Below are 21,715 nucleotides of genomic sequence, written 5' to 3' on the forward strand. Positions count from 1 at the left end.
AAAAAGAAAAAAAAGAAAAAAAAAAAAAAAAGAAAAAAAAAAGACAAGCCATCACTACTCAGCAGGCTTTCCTAAGCAGGACACAAAAGCCCACTAGTGCTCAGCTTTGCTTTGAAATTAGAGAGGAAAATTGCATTATATAAATGCACTTGAACCAGGACAGAAAAGGTATCTGCTGCTCTGGCAAGCAGAACTGAACTAAAAGCTTTCCTGGTAAACCCTCATTTTCTTATTGCTATTGGATAGAGTCAGTGTGGGTGGAAAAAAAAAAAAAAAGTCATAAATTTTTTTCCCAGCTCATACTGGAGCTGTACAATATATTTATATATATAATTCACCAGCAGACTGGTCCATAAAGATTCCTAATAAATACTTTACTGAGCTGAAAAATACACAGTTTAGCAGAAAAAAAAAAAAAAAAAGGCAAAGAAACCACAGGGGAAAAAGTTAAAAAAAAATTTTTAAAAGCAAACTATTTTTCTTTTATCTGCTGGTAAAAGAAAACTACAGAAGAGGAGATTTATTTTTTTTTCCCCTCCTGTTTGTGGAGTGAATCCATGCGGGTGGCTGGATCTGGGCATCCCTGGCAGCCACCCCAGGGCTCCTGCCCCTTTTCCAAGTGAGTGGCAGGAGGTGGCCAAGTGTTTTTTTTTTTTCAGGGGGTGCTGAGGGAGGTTCTGGGGTCCCGTGGGGATTGCTCAGCCCCAGCTCCTCTGAGGGAGCCTTCAGGGCCAAAGGAGCTGCCCGAGCTCCTCCCAGCCTCTTCTCCCCCAGCATTGTTCTTCCACAAAGCAGGGATGTGCCCAGATGCTAGAGAGGAAAATGGATTTAAGGAATGGAATTTCTTTTAAGAAATTGAACATTTTTTTTTTTAAGAAAAGCCTTTATTCCTTTTGCTGGCCAAAGAAGAAACACTACTTTCTTCTTGTTTTCTTGGCATAACCCTTTTCCATCTTTTCTCCCCTCTCCCAAGGTGGCTGATGGAGTTGGTCCTGCTGGTTCTGGAGGACAAGGGGACCTCACACCCCTGCCCAGGGTGCCCAAAGCAGCAGGAAGGACACATCCATCCCTGAGGGAGCCAGGGACAAAGGGCCAAGCAGAGAAGCCCACAACAAGTGGTAGATAAATGCCTGGTTGAATGGATGGATGGGCAGCAGCAGTTTACACTAATTGTGGGTTTAGCCAACACTGAATGAGAATTCTCAAGAAACAGAAGGCATTTGCTCTGTGATCAGTGTTCCTTCTCAAAAACCCTTTCTATTTCATGCCCATCCAAGCTGAGGAGAGCTCACTGGAGATGCTCCAGCTGGGAGAGGAGGCAGCACAGGCAGCTTGTGCTCTTTAAAGCCCTTCCTTTGGCTGCACAGAACCCTGCCCACAGTAGCTGGCTGCATTATATACCACTTAAATGCAATTTTTATTGTTGACGTTTTCCAGACAACCTTCCCTGCTCCCCAAGAGAGAGAATGAGGAATTTTTGGCATTTTATCAGCTTTGCAGCAAGTCTCTTAACCACTTTGTGGCTGTTGATTTGAGGGGGTGGGCTCAGGTTTGAGTTTGGAGCCTTTTTTCTCTGCTTTCATGTATCAGCCACTCGTAAACCAAAGCTAAGCTGAATGACACCAGAGGGCCCAGACTTTCATAAGAAGGGACATTTTTAATTTTCAATAATTAAGAGTTGAGCCCAGGTGATAAATAATGCTCATCTGGAGCAAAAAACTCTCAAACTCTCCTTGCTGCCTGTCCCTGCCTGCCCAGGTCTAGCAAGGATGAAAGTCAACAGCAGGATGAAGAAAACAGTCTTCAACTGAGATTTCCAAAGGGAAAATTAGGAGCCCAAGTTTCTATATGCTCTGGATGAACAACCTTCACTCCCCCTCCAAAGCAGTATCCACTGGGCTATGTGGATTCCCTGAAAAATATGATTTTTTTTAATAAGCTTTTTAAACCCAAGGTGTCCAAACAAGCTCCAAAACGAGCAAGACATCATTATTTTTTTGGAGTCTGATAGACACAAGCAGGAAAGGCCTTTTGGCAGATGCTCAAGGTTATATCTGGGGCTGCAAACCTGCCTGGAGATTCCTGGGGAACTGCTGGGTAGCTGTGGGCTGGTCCTGGGGAGGAGAAAAATAAAACCAAACCCTAAATTTAACCACTTTGTTTCCAAGGTTGGGCATTTCTGGCCTTTGCACCAAAGTGAGTTTTTGCCCGTGTATCTCAGTATAAAAAAACCATTGGAAAATGCCCCATTTCTTTAAGTTTGGGCACCATGAATGGAAATGCCCTTGAGATGTGCAAGGTCAAAGCCAGAGAACCAGCCCTGAGCACTAAAAAGGATTAAATGTGAGAACCACAGAGCCCTGAGCTTAACTTCCTCAAGTCAGTGTCCACGGGCATGGATGGGGAGCAGCTTCCAGCCCCAAAAAAACCCCACCAGGCTCATCTGACAAAGAAAAAGCCCTGCAGCTCTTGGGTAAAGTGGCTCTTGGGGATGGAAATGGGGTCTCAAAGTGCTGTTCTGGGTTGTCTCCCTGTGCCTGCTGCATGCAGAACTTCTCAGATCATTTTAGGAGCCACCACCCACCCAACCTTGGTCACAAGAATTTGCATCTTGGTCTGCAGCCACATCTTCCTTCCTGATGCTTGGTATAAGCCTGGTAGGTAGAAAAACCCCAGAAATCATCCCCAAAAAAAGCCTCCCAACCCTGAGCTGCAAACTCCACACAGTCAAATGCCAACAATTCAGGCTAAATTGTTTTCAAGGCTGTTGTGGAAAACTGATCACCAGCTGAAAATATGCAAAACAAATGTAAATTCCACTCTGCTGACAAACACCAGAGCAAAGATGAACTTCAGGAATTGTGTCCAAAATGAGAAGTATTTTAATTGACAGCCAGAGTGGGGCTGCTGCTGGGCAGCCCCACGGTGATGGAGGAGCTCTCAGCCTCCAAGATGATGCTAAAAACAAGAATTTTCTATTTTCCTGCCCTTCTCTCTTTTATTGTGAGCTGACAGGGGGATGAGGTCAGTGACAGACACTGCCACGTGCATTTTTATAGTTCCTTTTGGTGTAAAAAGTTTGGAACAGGTGAGCTGCTAAAAAAAAAAAAAGAAATGGTGCTTGTCTTGCCTTGTCACTGGAGTTACTGGGGATTTTATCATGAGAAAGGATGAAGATAGATACAAAACAAGCAGCTCTGAGGCAGGCTGGCTCAGTCTGCCTATGGAAGAAAGAGCCCAGCTTACAAGAAATTCAGGAGTCAAAGAAACACAATTTTTTTCTGTATTAAAAAAAAAAAAAAAAAGGTAAATCAAACAGCTTTACCAGCCAGAATCCTCAAATTAGATGGACAACCCCTAATTTAGGCAGCCCAACACATTCCCCTTTGGGAGTCCCATCTCCCACCACCTGGAAAAAAACCCAATAATCCCCATTTTCCAGAAACAACACAACTGCTACAAAATGGACAAGAAATAAAACCACACATTGGGGTGAATTCAGAGCATCCCTGTGCAGTGAACCACCCAGCCTGCTGCGGGGGGACCCTCCTCACCCCCAGCCTTGGAGAGGGATTTTCCAGCCCTCCAGGAGCTCAGTTGGATGCTCTCAGGATGCTCCCCCTGCCCACAGCCCCCCCAGCTCCCTCTCTGCTGGCCAGAGAGGAGCCAAGGCAGATGCTGGGGCTGATGTCACTTCTACCCCTCCAGGTGCAGACCAGATTGCCAAGCTCCAATCTCAGCTTACACAAACATCCTTTTTTTTTTTTTTTTTCCACCCTCCTTTGTGCTGCTCACCCAGTTGGCAGCTGGAATTTAAGCTGTGATGTAGCTCAACTGCTTTTTTTTTTTTTTTTTTTTTTTTTTTTTCCGTTCCAAATGTCCCCCCCAAAAAAAAACCCCAAACCCCTTTTGCTCCTTCCATTTAATTTCACCTGGGAAAGGGGACTCCTTTAGCATCTAATCTCACACACTGCTGAGTTACCTCAGCTTCAGGGCTTGGAGATATAATATAAATATAAATAATCTAAATATAAAAATCTAAATATAAAAATATAAATATAAAAATATAAATATAAAAATCTAAATATAAAAATCTAAATATAAAAATATGAATTAAAAATATAAATATAAATATTAATATTAATATTAATTATATTGTTATTATATAATTTTATATAATATTAATATTAATAAAATAAACATAAATATAAATATAAAAATAAAAATATAAATATAAAATATAAATATAAAAATATAAATATAGATATAAATATAAATATAAATATAAATATAAATATAAATATAAATATAAATATAAATATAAATATAAATATAAATATAAATATAAAGGCAACTTATTCTATATTAAAATTAGACAGACACTTATCCTATATTCTATATTAGAAAGACACTTATTCTATATTATTATTTATTCACTTATTCTGTAGTATTAATAATATATTATTAATACATTAATTAATAAATTAATTAATAATGTAAGTATATAAATATTAATATTTATAAGTGTGCTGGGGCAGTGGCACAGCCTGGCTTGTCCCAGTGCAAACTTGCCTTGAAATGCCCAGTAAAATGTATTTTTTACTTTCCTATGAAATTCAGGGAGTTGATTTAAGAGCATTCCCTGTTTCACCAAGGTATCAAATGTCCTGTGATGCAGGGGTTGTCATGGCAACTGCCCTTTTTAGATGGAATAGTAAATGGCTACAAAAAAAAAAAAAAGGCCACATAATTTTATGGCTGCTCCCCAGGGGATCACAGAACTAATATAAAATCTCTCATTTTAATATAGTTTTCTGCTTCTTTCTGCCTTCTATTCTTTCCAAGTGAAAAAAAAAAAAAAAAAAAAAAAGCCTTTGAGCTGAGGCTGGCATCTGTCCCACACTGGGACTCTAATCTGGGGTGTGAGGGACCACAACAAAACCCTGACCATTCCCTGGAAAAGATTAATGGGGCTCTTCCAGAACTGCAGCTGCTCCTGCAGTTTCTCTCCATGAATAAATATCTGGGATGAGCCATCCCAAACCTGACTTTTCTTTGCAAGAAAATGGCTCAGAGATGCCTCGTGGCATCAGCACAGGAGTGGCCTCAGCCCCAGCCCAGGATGAAGGGGACATCTCCAGGGATGGATGGTGGCAGCAACCACCCTGGGACAGGTTGGAAAAGACCCTTAAGATCATTGGGTTCAACCAAAAGGACCCTAAAAATCCCAGCTCTGAAATCATCTACACATCATTCTTTGTTTTTGGCCACCTTCAGAAAAGGAGAAGAGGAGAAGGAAGAGGAGAAGGAAGAGGAGAAGGAAGAGGAGAAGGAAGAGGAGAAGGAAGAGGAGAAGGAAGAGGAGAAGGAAGAGGAGAAGGAAGAGGAGAAGGAAGAGGAGAAGGAAGAGGAGAAGGAAGAGGAGAAGGAAGAGGAGAAGGAAGAGGAGAAGGAAGAGGAGAAGGAAGAGGAGAAGGAAGAGGAGAAGGAAGAGGAGAAGGAGAAGGAGAAGGAAAAGGAAAAGGAAAAGGAAAAGGAAAAGGAAAAGGAAAAGGAAAAGGAAAAGGAAAAGGAAAAGGAAAAGGAAAAGGAAAAGGAAAAGGAAAAGGAAAAGGAAAAGGAAAAGGAAAAGGAAAAGGAAAAAGGAAAAAGGAAAAAGGAAAAAGGAAAAGGAAAAAAGACAAAAAAGATAAAGAAAAAAGGAAAAGGAGAAAAGGAGAAAAGGAGAAAAGGAGAAAAGGAGAAAAGGAGAAAAGGAGAAAAGGAGAAAAGGAGAAAAGGAGAAAAGGAGAAAAGGAGAAAAGGAGAAAAGGAGAAAAGGAGAAAAGGAGAAAAGGAGAAAAGGAGAAAAGGAGAAAAGGAGAAAAGGAGAAAAGGAGAAAAGGAGAAAAGGAGAAAAGGAGAAAAGGAGAAGAAAAAAGAAAGGAAAAGGAAAAGGTTAAAGGAAAAGACTGGAAAATCCTGAGAAAAGATTCAACCTGAGCTGAGAAAAATTGTTCCTTATGAGAGGGCCAAAATTGGTATTTTTTTAATTATTTTTTTTTTCCTCCATCCTTTTTCATCTACTGTCAGCTGATATGCACGGAAGTGTTTCCTGGGTGCTCAGAACAGCACTGGTGTAGAGAAGACCTTTCCTTTCCTTTCCTTTCCTTTCCTTTCCTTTCCTTTCCTTTCCTTTCCTTTCCTTCCCTTCCCTGTGCCACCCCAAGACCCCCACCCAAAGCCTCCCCCCACCCTTGGGCCTTGTCTTGGCTGCCAAATTCCTTGCCAGGCTGTGAGCTCCCACCCAAGACTCAACAACCACTTCAGGATCTGCTTCCAGTTCACCAAAATCCACCCCACGAGCATCATAGAACCCAGCAATGCAACCACAAAAAGATGGAACACAAGAGATGTAAATCTGCTTTTCAAAGAGCTCCACTGGCTGTTTTCTGACCCAACTATTTAAATTCCTGGGATCTATTCATCCCAGGAAAAGCAGCTCCCCTCCTTTTCTCTCTTTTTTTTTTTTTTTTTTTTTTTTTTTTTTTTCCAGACAATGTAAAACTTCATGCTGGGCTCTATAATTTATTTGGCCACCACTATTTCTCAAGTCGGCTGTAAAACATTTCCCAAAATCAATGGTTAAAAAAAAAAATAAAAATAAAAAATAAAAAGGGAGGTGGGGGGGAGGAAATAACCTTCCTAATGGATATTTTTTTAGCAGGAGACTTAGTGATGTGGGGAGGCTGCTGCCAAGGAGGCACAGAAACCTCATCCTGGCACCCAGCAAGGAAACTGCTTGGCCACAAGTCATGAAGCAAACAAATGAAAAAAAAACCCAAAAAACTTCTAAATAAAAACTGTGGAGTTTTGCAGGCTCACTAGGACATTAACCTAGTTAAAATGCCTGAGTGTGCCTGACAGGCAAGGCCAGAAAAATGCTAAAATTCAATTAATCCAGCCCCAAGATCAGGGGAAATATGAAGTCTGTCAGTGATTATCATATAAAACCAAGTAATAAATGCAGAGAGAAATAGCAAAGTCATCAGCATGGAAGAGGAAAGCCACTAAATGGAAGATTTGGGTCATGAAAAGCAGGGATATCACTTAAAATGCTATCAAAAGTGACAGAGTGACAGACCCTCTCTGTCAGAGTGGTTCCAAAGGATGTTTATCAATATGGTGGTAGGACCTTTATATATATAAATAAATGTAAATATAAATATAAATATAAATATAAATATAAATATAAATAATATTATTATAAATAACATAAAAATACTATTTTATTTATTTTATATATAATATATATATGCTGTAGCTTTAAATCTCAGGATATTACATCTCAGAAATTAAAATAACCCCCACCTGGAGAGCAGGTGAAGACCAATTAAAATCTCCATCAGCAGGTAAGGAGGGAGGAAGGTACAGGGTATGTAAGGTACCCAACTGTGCTGGGGAGTGGATTCATTTCAATCTTTACTACTATTTGTCCCAATCTTTGCTTCTAATCTTTACTGATTGTCTTTTTTTTTTTTTTTTTCCTGCAGGGATATCTCTATGTATTGTGTTAAAAAAAAAAAAAAAAAAAAAAAAGAAAAAAAGAAAATAATTTCCAATTGATCTAGTCCCAGCTGCAGCCTGCCAGAAATCCTGAGGTGCTGCTATCAGCCTTTCCAAGCTGGCCTGGCTGCAGAAACCCCTGAGCAAGGCTGATTCCACTGGAATGAAACCTCTGCCAGAGGAATCATCAACAAATCAGAACCCCTGATGTGCTGTGCTTGCTCCACACCTACAAGAACTGGCTGTGCATGGCTCTGTGTGTTCACAGCCTGCCTCAAACCAGGGCCCTGAGTGCAGGGCAGGCTTTTTTTCCAAATATGTTGCAGCTGGGGAGCTGAGCTTCCCAGATGCACTGCCACCCTGAGCTTGGATACTGAAAAAAAAACCCTAAAAAAAGTCCTGAGGATGAAAGTCCCAAGCAAAGCTGAGCTCCTGTGCCCTCCCTGTGGGGGCTGGCACTCCTCCTGAAGTGTCTAAAGTGCCTGAAGTGTCTAAAGTGCCTAAAGCTGGCACTCCTCAGGGCTTCCCTGTTATATAATGAGTGTAGAATTAAATTAAAATCTGCCCTAATTAACAGCCCTTTGCAGCAGTTCTCATGAGGCAGGACTCTGCTTAATGCTGGGCCATTTCTAGGCACCCCTTCAAGTCCACTGAGTCCATCTTCAGGTATCATTATGTTCTTTTATATCCATTATCATTTCCTTTGGGTACATTGCTGCATTTTTATCTCCATTTCCTGTACCCCAGCAGCAGGAGGGGCTGTGCCAGGAGGCTGTAGCTGTCTGCCACAGCACCCCCTGCAATCCCCTGGGACCAGGACTGGGACCCTTCCTCAGCTCCTCAAGCTCAGGACATTCCTTTGCAGGGGCTCCAGGAGCCAGGCTTGAGCATTCTCAGGGCTCTGAGCTATCCCCCATGCTCCAGACACCACAAACTGAGAAGAAAAGAGGATTTTTTGCTTCAAAGAAGCAAAACCACCACCTTGAAGCAGGGGAGGAAGAAAAGCCCAAACAGCAGAACAACAAAAAAAGCCTGATTAATCAAAACAAATATCACACTATTACTGTGATCTGAGCCAAACCCCCTCAGCAAACCCCCCCTGTGCCCCTTGGGCAGTTTCACACCCATCCTGAGCATCCCCCCCATGCTGGGGCCAGGAGCTCATCAGCCATAAGGACCATCTCCCAGGCACCTTCCAGCCCCCTGTTTACATACTTCAACCCTCTGAAGAAAGTGGAATTCCATTCCTGAGCATTTATCACTGCAGAGATGTTCATCAGGACTCAATATTTCCCCCCGTGCCTGAACCAACCTCCAGGAAGAAATCCAAGTCTTGTGTTATCCTTCCCACCAGAGAGGCTGTTTCTGTGCATCACCTCTGGCTGTTGGGACTTGCAGTGATGCAGCCTGGCTCAGGATGCTGCAGTCCTGGGTTTTTTCCCTGGAAAACACAGCTAGGTGCTTCCCAGACAGAATACCCTGGGAATGGGTGAGATGTGCTGGCCTTGTGGGCACCTGAGAGAGGATCCCATTATCTGCAGCTGCCTCTTATTCACCTCCCCTAGAGAATCACCTGTCCCTCACCAGCCCACCATAAATCAGAGGCTCAATATCTCAGCCTGATCTTCTTGCACATTAAGATCTGAGAAGGAATAAATTAAGGTTTGAGTCTCAGCATCCCTGGCTCTCTGCACTTGCTTTATGATCAGGCAGAAACACCACAGTGGCTGCTGATTTCTTAAGCCATTCTCAACTTGAGTATTTCTGTTGTTAAGCCTGGGCTGAAAGAAACCTTTCACAAGCTGAAAAATCCCCCCCAGAGGAAAATACCCTGACAGTGTGGGCACAGACCTACCTGCCACTAAACCTGCTCAACAGGAGGCTTTGCAGCCAGCCAGCAGAGCTCTGTGTTTTCATTTCTGATTCCAAAGCTGCACATTTTTAGCTGTCTGAATTGAAAAATCCCTCCTGTACCTCTGGCTGCAACCACTCAGTTCCTGCAGTAGAAAACTGGCCAGTGGAAGGAGCAGGAGGGAGGTTTGGGAGCAGCTGGGGGCTGGGTTTTAGGGGCTGGTGTCAGCCCTGCCATGCAGCATCCCCTTCTGCCAGCCCTGCAAATAATCCTCAGGCTAATTCCAGGGATTGCAGCAAGGGCTTTAGCTCCACAGCTTGTTAATTAAGCTGATTAATTTACTTATTTTAAGCCTCAAATATACCTACACTTTATGAACTCCATGAGGCTGCTTGTCCCTGATTTTAACCAGCTCTTAGAGCACATGGATTCGGGGCATGGATCCTTTTATTTGTTGAATTAATGTGGAATTTCTGCCTGTCTGGTTTTTAGGGGAGATCCCAGAAGCCATACTCAGAGGAGCTGCCCCCCACCTCATGCTGGGATCCCTCCCCTCACAGGAGCTGCTCCTATGGATGGATCCCAGCATGTTCCAGCCCAGAAACCCATCACATCCTTCCTGCAACACCACACACCCTCCAGCCTGGGGACCAACATCCCACATGAACTGGTAGGAAAACTGGAAGATCTTCTTTGGTTTTGTTTTGGTTGTTTTTTTTTTGTTTGTTTGTTTGTTTTGTTTTTTTGTTTTTTAATGGGATGAAAACAATTATTAATCCAAAAAAGAAATACTTAGCACCACAACATTTCTCTGCATGCCTTCTCCCCACCTCCATTTTTTTTTTTTCTCCAGTTTGTTTTTTTTTTTCCCAGACAGAGCCCAGGAGCTGAGGGGGATAAAAAAATGCTGTGAGCAAGGATGGACTCTGCAGGATTTTGGGAAGTTAGGAGGAACTGGAGCCAGGGATGGTGGGATGCAGGTAGGGAGCCAACACCTGGGAGCACCCACAGTGCCAGGGAGGAGGAGCTGGTGTGGCTGCCTGCACCAACCAAAATCACCAGCAGAAATGCAGAAATCACCACCACCCCCCACGTGGTGCTGTGGTTTGGAGAAAATCAAAGACAAAAGGAAACAGCAGGCAGGCTGTGCTGGAGCAGGGGAAGGCAAACAAACCCTGTGGCTTTCCTGACTTGTTTTTCTTTGGGAGCTTTCAAAGAGGCTTTGCCATGGCTGGGAACAAATTCCTAGAAATGTGAGGCTGGTGTTATTCACAAGGTTCTGCCTGCACAGGAAGGGCTGGGGGACCATGTTGGGCTGGGCACTGCCTGTCCCAGGACCATCAGCCCCCCCTGCACTGGCAGAGCAGTTCTCATCATGAAGAACTGGGAAATCCATCCTTGCCTGGTAAAGCAATGCCCAGGAAAAAGCAGACTACCACCTCTTTTAAAGTGTTTTAGGTTAATTCAGAGGCCTAACAAGGAACTGACTGAGAAGGGGCTAAATCCCACCTAGCCAAGACCTTTAAAACAGGTTATTTCAGGTATTTTCCCAGCAATGTGAGACCATGCTGGTTTGGGGGCAAAGCTCAAGGGGGCTGAACAGGAGCATGGCCACTACACCATGCTGCAGGTATCACCCCAAAACACAGACTTCTCTCTGGGTCAACAAGGAAATTTTGTGGGAGGACAAAGAAGCTGGAGAGGTGGGGTGGGAAACCTATTGTTAAAATTCAGTGTTAAAACTGCAGTGAAAAAAAAAAAAAAGGACAAAGTGGGGAAAAGCCAACGCTGAAAATTGCAAAACCAACACTGCACATCCTGTTTGGTTTATGGCCACCTCCAACATCCTGCGTGTTTTATGGTTTACATTTTACAACATAAACAGTTAAGCTACCCAGTTAACCAAGAGAAAAACATGGGAGCACAACAAAACAAAAAAAAAAAACCCAACCCAATATGCCACGTGCAAAGCGAGCAGTCTGCAGGGCTGCTGACACCTCTGTCTGTGGCCTTTCTGCAGTTTTTACTGGGTGACCCTTGATGCTGTTGTTTTCCTCACATTTCCATGGTGCTTTCCCCCCCTTAAAGAAGAGTGAAGGGGAGAGATGGGCTGTGATTAATCACCTGGGCATTAACTGACCCTGATGAGCCTTTGAAGCTCACACGTGTTCCCCTGGGGTCAGTAGGTTGGGGAAGGGGATGGGTTCCTGGTGCTGCTGATGGCTCTGAGCAGGGCTGGGTTATCACTGTGTCATGCTGCCAGAGCACAGCTCTGCTGGCTTTTTAAAGTCCAAAAGATGTAGAAAAATATGAACACAGCAAAAAAAAAATATGTTTTTTTCCACAGCGTTGGAAGCTGATGGGGTCACCCTGCCTCTGGAGTCAAGTCCCCAAAACTCTGTCTGATTCAGCTCTGTCAGAATCCCACTTTCTGGGATTTAGGTGGCATCAGGGCAATTGACTGCCTGGGAGAACCTGCTCCTTGGAGGTTTGATGCATGAGCATTCTGAGCAAGACAGATCCCCCCTGGCTCCTTCTGCAACCTTCCTCAGGACCTTTTCACAGCTTGGGAGACTGGCAGGTTTGTGTTTGATGATATTTGTGGCAAAAAACACACTTGATGACACAAAGTAGATTCTCTTACCTGGGGTACTAGGAGGAGCTGGTTGCACTAAACCTAAAAGGATTTTAAAGTCTATCTTCCAGCCAGCCAGGTTTATTTTTATGTGGCTCTCAGCTCAGGCAGTGCAAACCAGACAGGTCCATATTTTTATATGCATTATCCAAGTGCTCATTTGCCTGGCAGGCTGGAAGGATCTTTGTTCCCAGTTATTATTACAGGCACTGCAGCAGATAACTCTGTCCTTCCCCTTTCTGCATTCACAGTACACATGAATTAAGATTTTCCAAATAAAATACTTCATCTTTTATAGGGCTGCCAAAGCCAGCTTGGAAAATATTGAGTTTATGCAACCTGTTTCTACAAGTTGTGTATATACACACAGCAACAGCCGGGCTGGAAATCCCACCCAGCAACCCCCCTCCCTCAGCATGAAACACTCCCCACCCCACTGCACTGACAGCACAAAATAAATATTGCTCCTTGTTACTAAATTAACCACAACAACCCAACCAGCCTCCCAGAACAGACACAAAATCAGCATCTTCTGCCCACCCCTGACCCCAAACCCTTGCAGAACGTCTCTCTTACATGGCCAAAGGGATCCAGGTGGTTGTTGGTGAGCTTTAGCTTCTGGAAGGACACCAGCTGCCTCATCCAGTGGGCTCCTGTGGCTGGGGAGTCAGGGTGAACATACAACCTCCCAGGCATGGCTGGCTCTGCCTTCCCAGCCACCATCCTGCAAAAACAGTGGTCACAGATGGCATCACAGTGGTCACCAGCCCAGCTGGAGGAGAGATTTTAATCCTTGAACTCAACCCAGAAACCCTCCTGCCAGCCTCTGCTGCTCACAGGGGTTTCCAGGGCTCTTGGGTGACCCTGTCCCTGCTCCCCCCTGTGGCATTTCCTTGGGGCAGTGTCTCCACGTGGCACTTGGCCAAGGAGGAGATCACCTCTGGGTTTTTGGAGAGGATGAAGCTTTCAAAGGCCATTGATGGTGTCCCACACTTCCTCAGCAGAAGGTACCTGGGAGCAGGGGTGGGTTACTGGCATTGCTGCCCCTTCCCAGCCTTGCAGGGCTCCCACAGCTCTGCTGGGAAGGGGCTGCTCCCCCTCTGGAGCACACAGCACCCCCTTCATTCCATCCTCCATCTCCCCTCAGCCCCACACCACCCCAGAATCTCTCATAGCCCCAAGGCCCAGCCATGAGACCCCACCTAATGGCAGCTCCCCCATTACTGGGCATTGTTCTCCTCTTAGAAACCACCAAGAAAAGCAGTTTTACCAAAAGCAACAAAAACTTTCCAGCAGCAATAAAATAAAAAAGGGGAAAGAGCTCTAGGGCTGGCAAGAGCTAAATTAAACAGAGTTAACAACTGCCATCATCTGGGGCTTAATGGGTCAAACATGAAGTGGTGGCCGTGCCACAGAGGCCCTCACTCCAGGACAAAAGGGAGGAGAAAAGGGATTTTTTAAAAAACTAGAGCAGCCCTAATGTGCAAGTAAATTATTACAGATTTATAGGATGTAACCAGGCTCCTTCCCATCCTCTGAAGTTTTCCATTGCTCATCTTTTCACCAGGCAGCAGCTGGTGGAAGGGGTTGGGAGAAGCTGCTGGGCACCTTTGGGGTAAAAATCAGCACAGAAAAACCATCCTCACTGTCTCTCAGGGTAAGTGACTTCACTATTGGAAGGGAAAATTAACAGAAGAGAAGGAAACTCTGGAGGAAGAATAAATTAAAAGAAAAAGACTCCAAAGCAAATCTGGCAAGGAGGTGTGGGAGGGGGTATCTCTGCTCCCTGCAGCTGCTGGATCACTGAGTGAACCACCCCACGCTTTGCTTAAAAGCAAAATATTACTATAGAAGCAGGGAATTGAAACCTTTTCCTGACACAGATACCTCATTTTTTAAAGGCAAACCAGACCATTAGGTCATCCAGTCCCACCTCTGGTGCAATGCAAGCTGTGGCTTCCCCCTCCTACACCTGCACGTGGCCAGACAACCTATGCTGGGTCTCAAGCATCTCCTCTGGGATCCCATCTTGAGTGCTTTGGAAACAACCAATCCACGCCCCCCCCCACCAGCTGCTTGTTCCAGCAGTTAATCTCCCAGCCTGTTAAGAATATTTTATTTTATATTTGTCTGGTTTTAACTCCCAGCCATTGGCTCTTGGATCTGTTGCTGCTCCACGAAAGCAAGCTCTGGGCTGCTGGCACCCCTCCCGTGGGAAGGTATTTATTTCTTTTGGTTTCTGAGTTTGCACAGCAAACAGTCAATCCAGTGGCAATTTTCTTGTGGAAAAGGAAGCAGAGAAATGGTCTCTTACCATTTATTGTCACAGAATTTATACCGGTGGTCATCAGCTGGGACAATGTCAATCAGCAGGATGTACTTGGTCTTGGGGTTCATCCCAGTCACTTTGACTTTGTAACTAGGAAACATCCTCCTTGGGAAAAGCAAAGGGTGGACAGGTTAGTGAGTGAGTGAACTGGTGGAAACTTGGAGAAGTGCCTCAAAAGGCAGGTCCACCACGTGGTGAATCAAGTTAGGACAAACTAGCTATGGAAAATCCTTGCTGCTTCTGCATCCCCTGGGGGAAACTCACCCCAGAGCTTGGGCTGCAGAGTGCAACATGGGGTACCAGGGTGTCTAAAGGGGGGTTAGAGCTCAGGGCCAGGAAAAGTTGGGTGTAGAAAAAAATATAGGGAGCATCAACACATCCCTCCTTATGGGAGGCTCAAACACAGAGCCCTGGTGACCCCAAGAGAATCAGATGCAGCTTTCTTGTTGCCATGAAAAGCCATGAGCTACACTTAGAAGAAACAAAGTGCTCACAGCTTCCTCATCCACCCCATCCTGATGTCCATGGCCCCAGGTCCCAACCCATCACCTCCTCACACAGCAGCTCAACCTCTGTCCCATCCCACCAGGCTGAAACCTGGGGTTAAAACCTGTGGTGCTGCAAACAGCTACTGCTCCCCCTTCCCAAATTCCCCAAACTCACAGCACTGCCACCAAAATACTGTGGGTTGACCAGGGACTTTAGCAGCCAACACCAAACAGGAACAACACAGTGTGTTATTAAAGAACATTTCTACATTACATATCTGAAGAACCTTTGCAATATTAAAGATTTTTTTTATAAAATTAGTATATACCATCACAGCCTGGTCTTGTGCTCTGATGGGTATGGGCACTGCCCTGGTCTTCCCAAGCCCATGAGACTGCCCCAGGAGCCAGGATTTGCAGGCTCAGACATTTTACTTCCTCTGAGCAACTATTTTCTTGGCTCCATCTTCCCAGCCTCCTCCTCATCCAGTAACAACTCCAAGTCAATTGAGCAAACCTCCCCACAGCCTTCAAGCAACCAACCAGGACAGAAAATTCTCCTTTCCACCAGTCTGATGGGACAGAGGATGAGAACTGCTGCAACCTGGAGTCATTCTCACTACCCTCATGGATAAAGCCCTAAGTTCTGATGCTCTTTCTCCATCAGACATCAAAACCACTTTGTCACCCCCTCCCCTTTCTGTGCCCAGGGTCCCATGCATTAGCTGGAGGCTGCAGCACCATTTTGTCACAGCTTGGGGAGAAGGCAACAAAATGGGTCCTGTTCAACATCCTTTCAATCGACCCTTTTAACCACCCTGCATAAATTCCAGATGTTTACCATGTAATTAGCCTGGACTAAAAAAGGGGTTGGTTTACCCATGTCCCTGTTTGATTTTCATTCATAAACTCTCTGCTCCTCTTAACCTTGTCCTCCTACAGGTAAGCACCTGGGTAAATACAGTAGGACATTTCAATTTATGAATACACAGCCCAATTCACACATTGGGGGGAAAAAAAAAAAAAACACCTCTGTGAGGAATCCAACCTGAATGCCAAGATTTTTTTTTAAATTAAGCCTTAAAATGACATCTAAAAAAAAAAAAAAAGAGAGAGGAGAAACTAATTAAAAACCAGAAATTAAATGGATGTGATTTGACAGTCCCTACTTTCTACCAGGCCATTGTCCTGCATTGGGGGGGTTTTATAACATCTAGCTTCTGAATTTCTTTTTTTCCCCTCAATCATTTCATTTACTGTAGTCCATCCAAGCTGCTAAAGTAGCCAGACTGATATATTGTAAATGTTAAGTGCTTTTTTAATGGCATTTAAAATTAAGCTTCAGCATATGGAGTTCATATAGCATGGACATGCCTGAGTTTATAATGTTCTTTAGTATAGCCCTCTAAAATAAATACAAAGAGCCAAAGTACTACTATAATATATACAGCTGAAATTCTTTAAGGATAACAAATGGGGACTTGCATCTGATTGAAGGTGTTGCTTAACTTCCAAACCCCACAGTATCTTGCAGTGGTAGCATTGTGCTCAGCAGACCCCACTTTGCCAACTTCTCCAGAAAAACACAGGGATAGATTTTAGGAATTTGGATGTGCAGGGACATTTCATCATTATTATTAGCTGCTGCATTTTGGCCTTTAAAAACTTAAAAAAAAAAAAAAAAAAATTAAAAAAAATGCCACCAATATGCTGTCCAGGGACTTGTCAGCTTAATTTTTCTTAATGAAAACATATTTCTCAAACCCTTGGCAGGGACTCATTTAGTAAATATCTCTTTGCAGTAGGATACAAACATGGGTTGTGCATTTCTGGTGGGAAGGCATGACAAATTGAAGAGCCAGGGCCAAGATAGTACAGTCAGAGAGTTTTCTTTAAATAAAAATAATAATAATTAAAAAAAAAGGCAAGAGAGAACACACCTAACACCATCTCCTCACCCTCTGGAAACGTCCTTCTTGAGAGAGGGGGAAACAGAAAACTGGCAGCTGCACCACCTATGCCTACAGTGGCTCTACACAGCTCCTCACCAGCCCTGGGAAGGAGCCAAAAACCTGCCTGCTTCCCCCAAATTCCTGCAAGGCAAGGGAGCTACTCACAGCCACCACGGGGTTTACACTCAGTAGTAACTTTACATAACCAAGCCCTCTCTCTGCCAGATCTCCCGGGCGGATGGGCGGCTCCGGGGAGGATGCTCAGCTTGGCCATGACAATAGTTTGTGTCATCACCCATTGCTCAGGGACCAGAGGTGGCAGAAGAAGAACCCAGTGCTGCAATTCAGACCTTGCCAAGGTTTTGCCAAGCTCTGGAGAAGCTCAGCCCGGGGTTGGTGGGAGGTCTGGAGCAAGAGCTGGGCAGAGCCACGTTGCTTCCAGCCTCCTGCCTGCCACTGCCTGCAGCTCCAAATGTGGGGAGAGCTTCCCTGTGTGGAAAAGGGTTGGAAAAACTGTCAGTTTGGAGCTTCCTGGGGAACACGGCCCAGCAGGCAGCAGAGAATCACGGAATCCTTTTGGTTGGAAAAGACCTTTAAGCTCATCAAGTCCAACCATCAACCCAGCTCAGCACTCACCCCGTGTCCCTCAGCACCACAGCTACACGAGGGGCATCTGACCCTCAGTGTCCCCTCTGCTGCAGACACCCAGCTCAGGGCCACATGAGCAGCACAGAGTAAACCAACTACTAGGTGTAGTTTAAGGCACCAGTACTCAGGAGATTCAAAGCGACAGCTCCTGGCATCAACAAATATTCCAAACTTTCTGTCCCCTCCCTTCAGTCCCACCCAGGGAGCATCCAGACTCCTCAGCACCACCCTGATGGTCTCCTCAAAGCTCTCTGCTGGGTTTAGTGGCTGTGACCAGCACATTTTGTCCTCCCTCCCTGTCCTGGCAGGGCCGTGGAGCTGCTGTGCCCCAGGGGCACTTCCCACCATCCTTGGGAGGGGAAAACTTACATTATTTTACATTTAGATGAGCAAGTTGCCCTCAAAGAAAGCACTCCTGGGAGAAGGGCTGTGGGGCCTCAGTCCTGAGCCAGGAGAACATCAGATGCAGCACTGAAACCCCAGGCTCTGGTACCCAGGGGAGGGCAGAAGGGTCAGCCCAGCTCTGGGGACCCCGGGTGGTGGGAGCAGGACTGGAGTCACCAGGGTTTGGCACCTCCCTGCCCCAGCCCCAGCTAAAGCCTTCCTTGCAGCTGAAATGTAGCAAAACCAGTAAAAGCCAAGAAAATAAACAAGCAGCACAATTCCCTAGCCCTCCCAAGCTTCAAAGATGATGTGTGAGTGAATTATTTGTTCTGATAATGAAGCAGTCGTTGCTGAGCTAAGTTTATGCTAGGCACATTTTATCTCTACATGATATTCACAAATTGTTTTAAAATGAACTGTTAGAATAAGCATCTCTTGTTTATTTATTTATTCTATTACTATCCAATCCCCTTCACCAGGGAGCAGTTACTGACATGGAGCCAAAGCTCCTATTATGTTCAAACAAAGTTTAATTGATGTGTAATTGGTGGGTTGGAGTTGGAAGGCAGTGATAAGAGGGAAGCTTTGCTTGCTTTTGGGGCAGCAGTTCCCAGCCTCTCAGGCTCCCTGGGCTTGGCCAATTTGGGGGCATCTTTTCTTTTAATCCCCACATGAGCAAGCCTGGTCCTGGAGAGATGGCTCCCAGGTCCTGTAAAGTCAGGGACAGCAATCCAGAGCAGCCAGAAAAGCCAAGAGCTGATCCAAGAGCTCAAAGCCCTTCCCTAAGCATCAACTGCCCCACCACACCATGGCCTCTGTGTCCCAGGATGATGCTCTGGGACTGCTGGGGGATGAGGTGGCCTCTGCATCCCCCTCAGTCTAAGGGGGAACAAGGATTTGATTTAATTTTCCTTGGCCAGATGCAAAGATCATTTCTGATGCTTATGCTTTTTTTTTTTTTCTCACAGGGTAGGCAAGGAAGCCATGGGGAACTCAACTGGAATTTCCCTGGAGAAAACTGCATGAAAACAAGACACCCAATAATTCAGAAATTTCCAAAGCCAAACAGTGATTTTCAACCCTTGGTTTTAGGGTGATCAAATAAAGCAACAACTGCATTTTCAGAAGCTCCTGCACCGTGCTGTCTGGAAAGGTGATGCTTACAGCAGATCAGGTTGTGAAAGGGATCAGAAGAACAAGAAATCTCTCAGTATTTTGGCTAAGAAGCCATCTCGTGGCTGGCAGAAGCTGCTGGGAATCCCAGGATGCCTCCAGTGATGATTTGCCCGGGACAGATGATGTGCCTGCATCCCTGACAGTGACTGCTGTGGCCCCAAATTCTTCTTGAGAATTGGCCATGGCTGCTGAAGGACCCTTCTCCTCATCTTCAGTGCTGGGAGGGGAAGCAATGGTGTGCAGAGGCTTCAAGAACCACGTTTCCATTCCGATGACCTTTCTTCTTTTTCTTCCTCATTTCCCTTCTCCTGACAACCATTTCTCCCCCTGACTCAACGCATCTTTAAAAAGAATATTCTCCGGGGCAGCTTAAAACAAATTTGGGGATGTCAGCTGTTTCTTTTAGCCTTTTAAACGGCATTTCCTTTTTGATAGATTCTTGCTTTCAGAAAATACTTTCAAGAGATCAAAGAGTTTTCCAACAGGGTCCCATTTTCCCAGTGTATTCTAACCCTCAGTCCCTTATTTCTCTTATCACCCACGCCACTCCGCTCTGACGCTCTGTATACAAAGTAAGAGCAGTTAACTTTGAAGTGCTGGATTAGCCCATGCCAGATCCTTGCCTCAGAATAACAAACAATACAGGTTCAACAGGAGTTCTCATCAGTAGTTCATTTTTCAGCCCCAAATTCACTGTCACTAACACAAGCAACATTGAACTCTCAGTCTATGGACAGATAGGAGAGATTTATCTGGTGGCAGGACCATGACCTAGTGATGAGAAGGTCAGACAGTTAAGGGATTTTTATATTTTGGAATGGTGAGGTTGTATTTTTTTCTCCTGGCTAGAGCATCTCGTTTTTAAATAAAACATTGTTTCTCACATACTTGAGAACTTGGTCAGCTGGATGGCTGCTTTCATGGTCTAGAAGCATTTCCTCTCTTTGCCCCATGATAATGTGAAACACAGGCAGGCTTCTTGCTGTGGGATGCTTCCACACTGCTTTCCTTTCACCAGCACTACAGTTGAGCAGAAAAGGTCCCAACTTGCCACTGGCATCCTCCAGCACCACAAAGGGACCTCTGAGAGAAGACCATGGCCAAGTGCTTGGTGCAGCAGCATCTCGGGTAGGTTTCATCCCTCAGTGGTGCAGCCCCTCCAGCTCCATGGGAGGCTTTTGGAGGAGCCATGGGCATGTCTGGCATCAGGGCCAGGCTGTGTGCCAGCTCTGGGTGTGCAGCAGATGATCCCCAGCCCCGTGCCCAGGAGCCTTCAAACCAGACAAACCCCAACCCCGGTGGGGAATCTTCCCCAGCTCCTTTGGGTTTGACCAAACCCATCGCTGAGACCCTGACCAGTGCAGCTGTGGCTCCAGCCTAACTAGGAGCAGGGAAAGCTTTGGGAACACCCTTAATCATGAGCAGCCCAGGGTTTGAACAAATAAAAAAAAAAAAAACCCAAAGCTTGCTCTTTGAAGACAGACACGTACTAAAAACTCCCAGCCCCATCCCTGCCCCGCTCGGCGCGCACGAGCTCCGGCTCCCCTGCCAAAGCTGTCGACATCTTTGGTAGCCCAGCCAAGAGCCAGTGGAGTTTGCTCCTGCTCCTTTCTCTAACAGCATGAATTTGCCCTAAAAGAGTAATTCCAGGACCCCAAATTTAGGACTAAGCAGATCAAGCATTCCTTAAATATCTCTTTTATTTCCAAGTTTTCAATCGATGGGTCGCATTCCATCGCTGAGCTCAAGATATTAAGGTTTGCTTTGGGATCAAAAAAAAAAAAAAAAACCAAAAAAACCTTTAACAGAGATTCTTGTAACTGCCTCAAAAGATTCCGGGCAAATATTTCCCTTTAATTGTAATGAGAACTGGGCATCCATATGCCCTACAGAGCCATGGAAAATTTAACTTTTAAAGGATTATTCACAGAGGAAAGCTACACCAGCTCAGCCAAGGCATTTATACTTCTTCAGACCTTGATGTCCTAAAAAACTAGTTTTATTTTGGTTTACTAAAGCTGATTAGGACCAGATTTTTTTAAACTGAAATGAGCCACTTTTAAAATGAAACTTGAACATATAAAGGGGATTTGAGTCTTTACCACTCGTGCAAACTGCTTTACTGATTTTTTTTCCCCTTCTGCAGTATTTTCCTTACACATGCTTCTTAAAACCTGCTACCATCAAAACTGAGGCTGTCTTTGTACCTGTGCACATCCAGCCAAAGCTCCAGTTCAGTATCCCAAGCCCCCTTCTCACATCACTGGGATGGTTGTGCTACCACAGAAGAATTACTTAGTATTTTCTCTTCAGCAACTGCTCACGAAATTGTGACCAGACATCCTGCGACCTGCTATTTTTTTTTTTTTTTTTTTTTTTTTTACTGATTAACCATAAACTGCATCAAATTGTTTGTCCCTGGCAATACCTGGAGAGAAGTTGCGACGCTGCCAAGACTGGCACCTTGGGGGGGAGAAAACTGGGGAAGTGCTACAGCTGAATGAAAACTAACAGAATGAAGGAAAGAAATCCTGCAAGATGGTGTGAGCAGATTAACTTTCTGCAGGAATAACATTTGGAAAAGGAGATTTCACCAAGAGAGACAAAGAGATGTTTGCAAGACTAAAAAAAAAAAAAATTAAATCAGTACATTACGGTTGTTCAGATAAATACTAGGACAGGGAGTGAGGGGGGGAAACTGGACAT

At 44.8% G+C, this 21,715-nt stretch overlaps 1 protein-coding gene across 1 annotated transcript in view; it reads right to left on the reverse strand.

Moving 5' to 3' along the window:
- Positions 1 to 21,715, reverse strand: part of TBX4 (T-box transcription factor 4) — a 35,064-nt gene that overhangs the window by 6,983 nt on the left and 6,366 nt on the right. Inside the window, exons 4-5 of the mRNA XM_071765226.1 lie at positions 14,347 to 14,466; positions 12,609 to 12,756 (exon numbers count right to left, since the gene is read on the reverse strand). Of these exons, the coding sequence (XP_071621327.1) occupies positions 12,609 to 12,756; positions 14,347 to 14,466 (268 nt within the window). The remainder of the gene's footprint in view (positions 1 to 12,608; positions 12,757 to 14,346; positions 14,467 to 21,715) is intronic.

Source organism: Heliangelus exortis, chromosome 21, assembly GCF_036169615.1.
Source record: "Heliangelus exortis chromosome 21, bHelExo1.hap1, whole genome shotgun sequence".
NCBI classification, from domain to species: Eukaryota; Metazoa; Chordata; class Aves; order Apodiformes; family Trochilidae; genus Heliangelus; species Heliangelus exortis.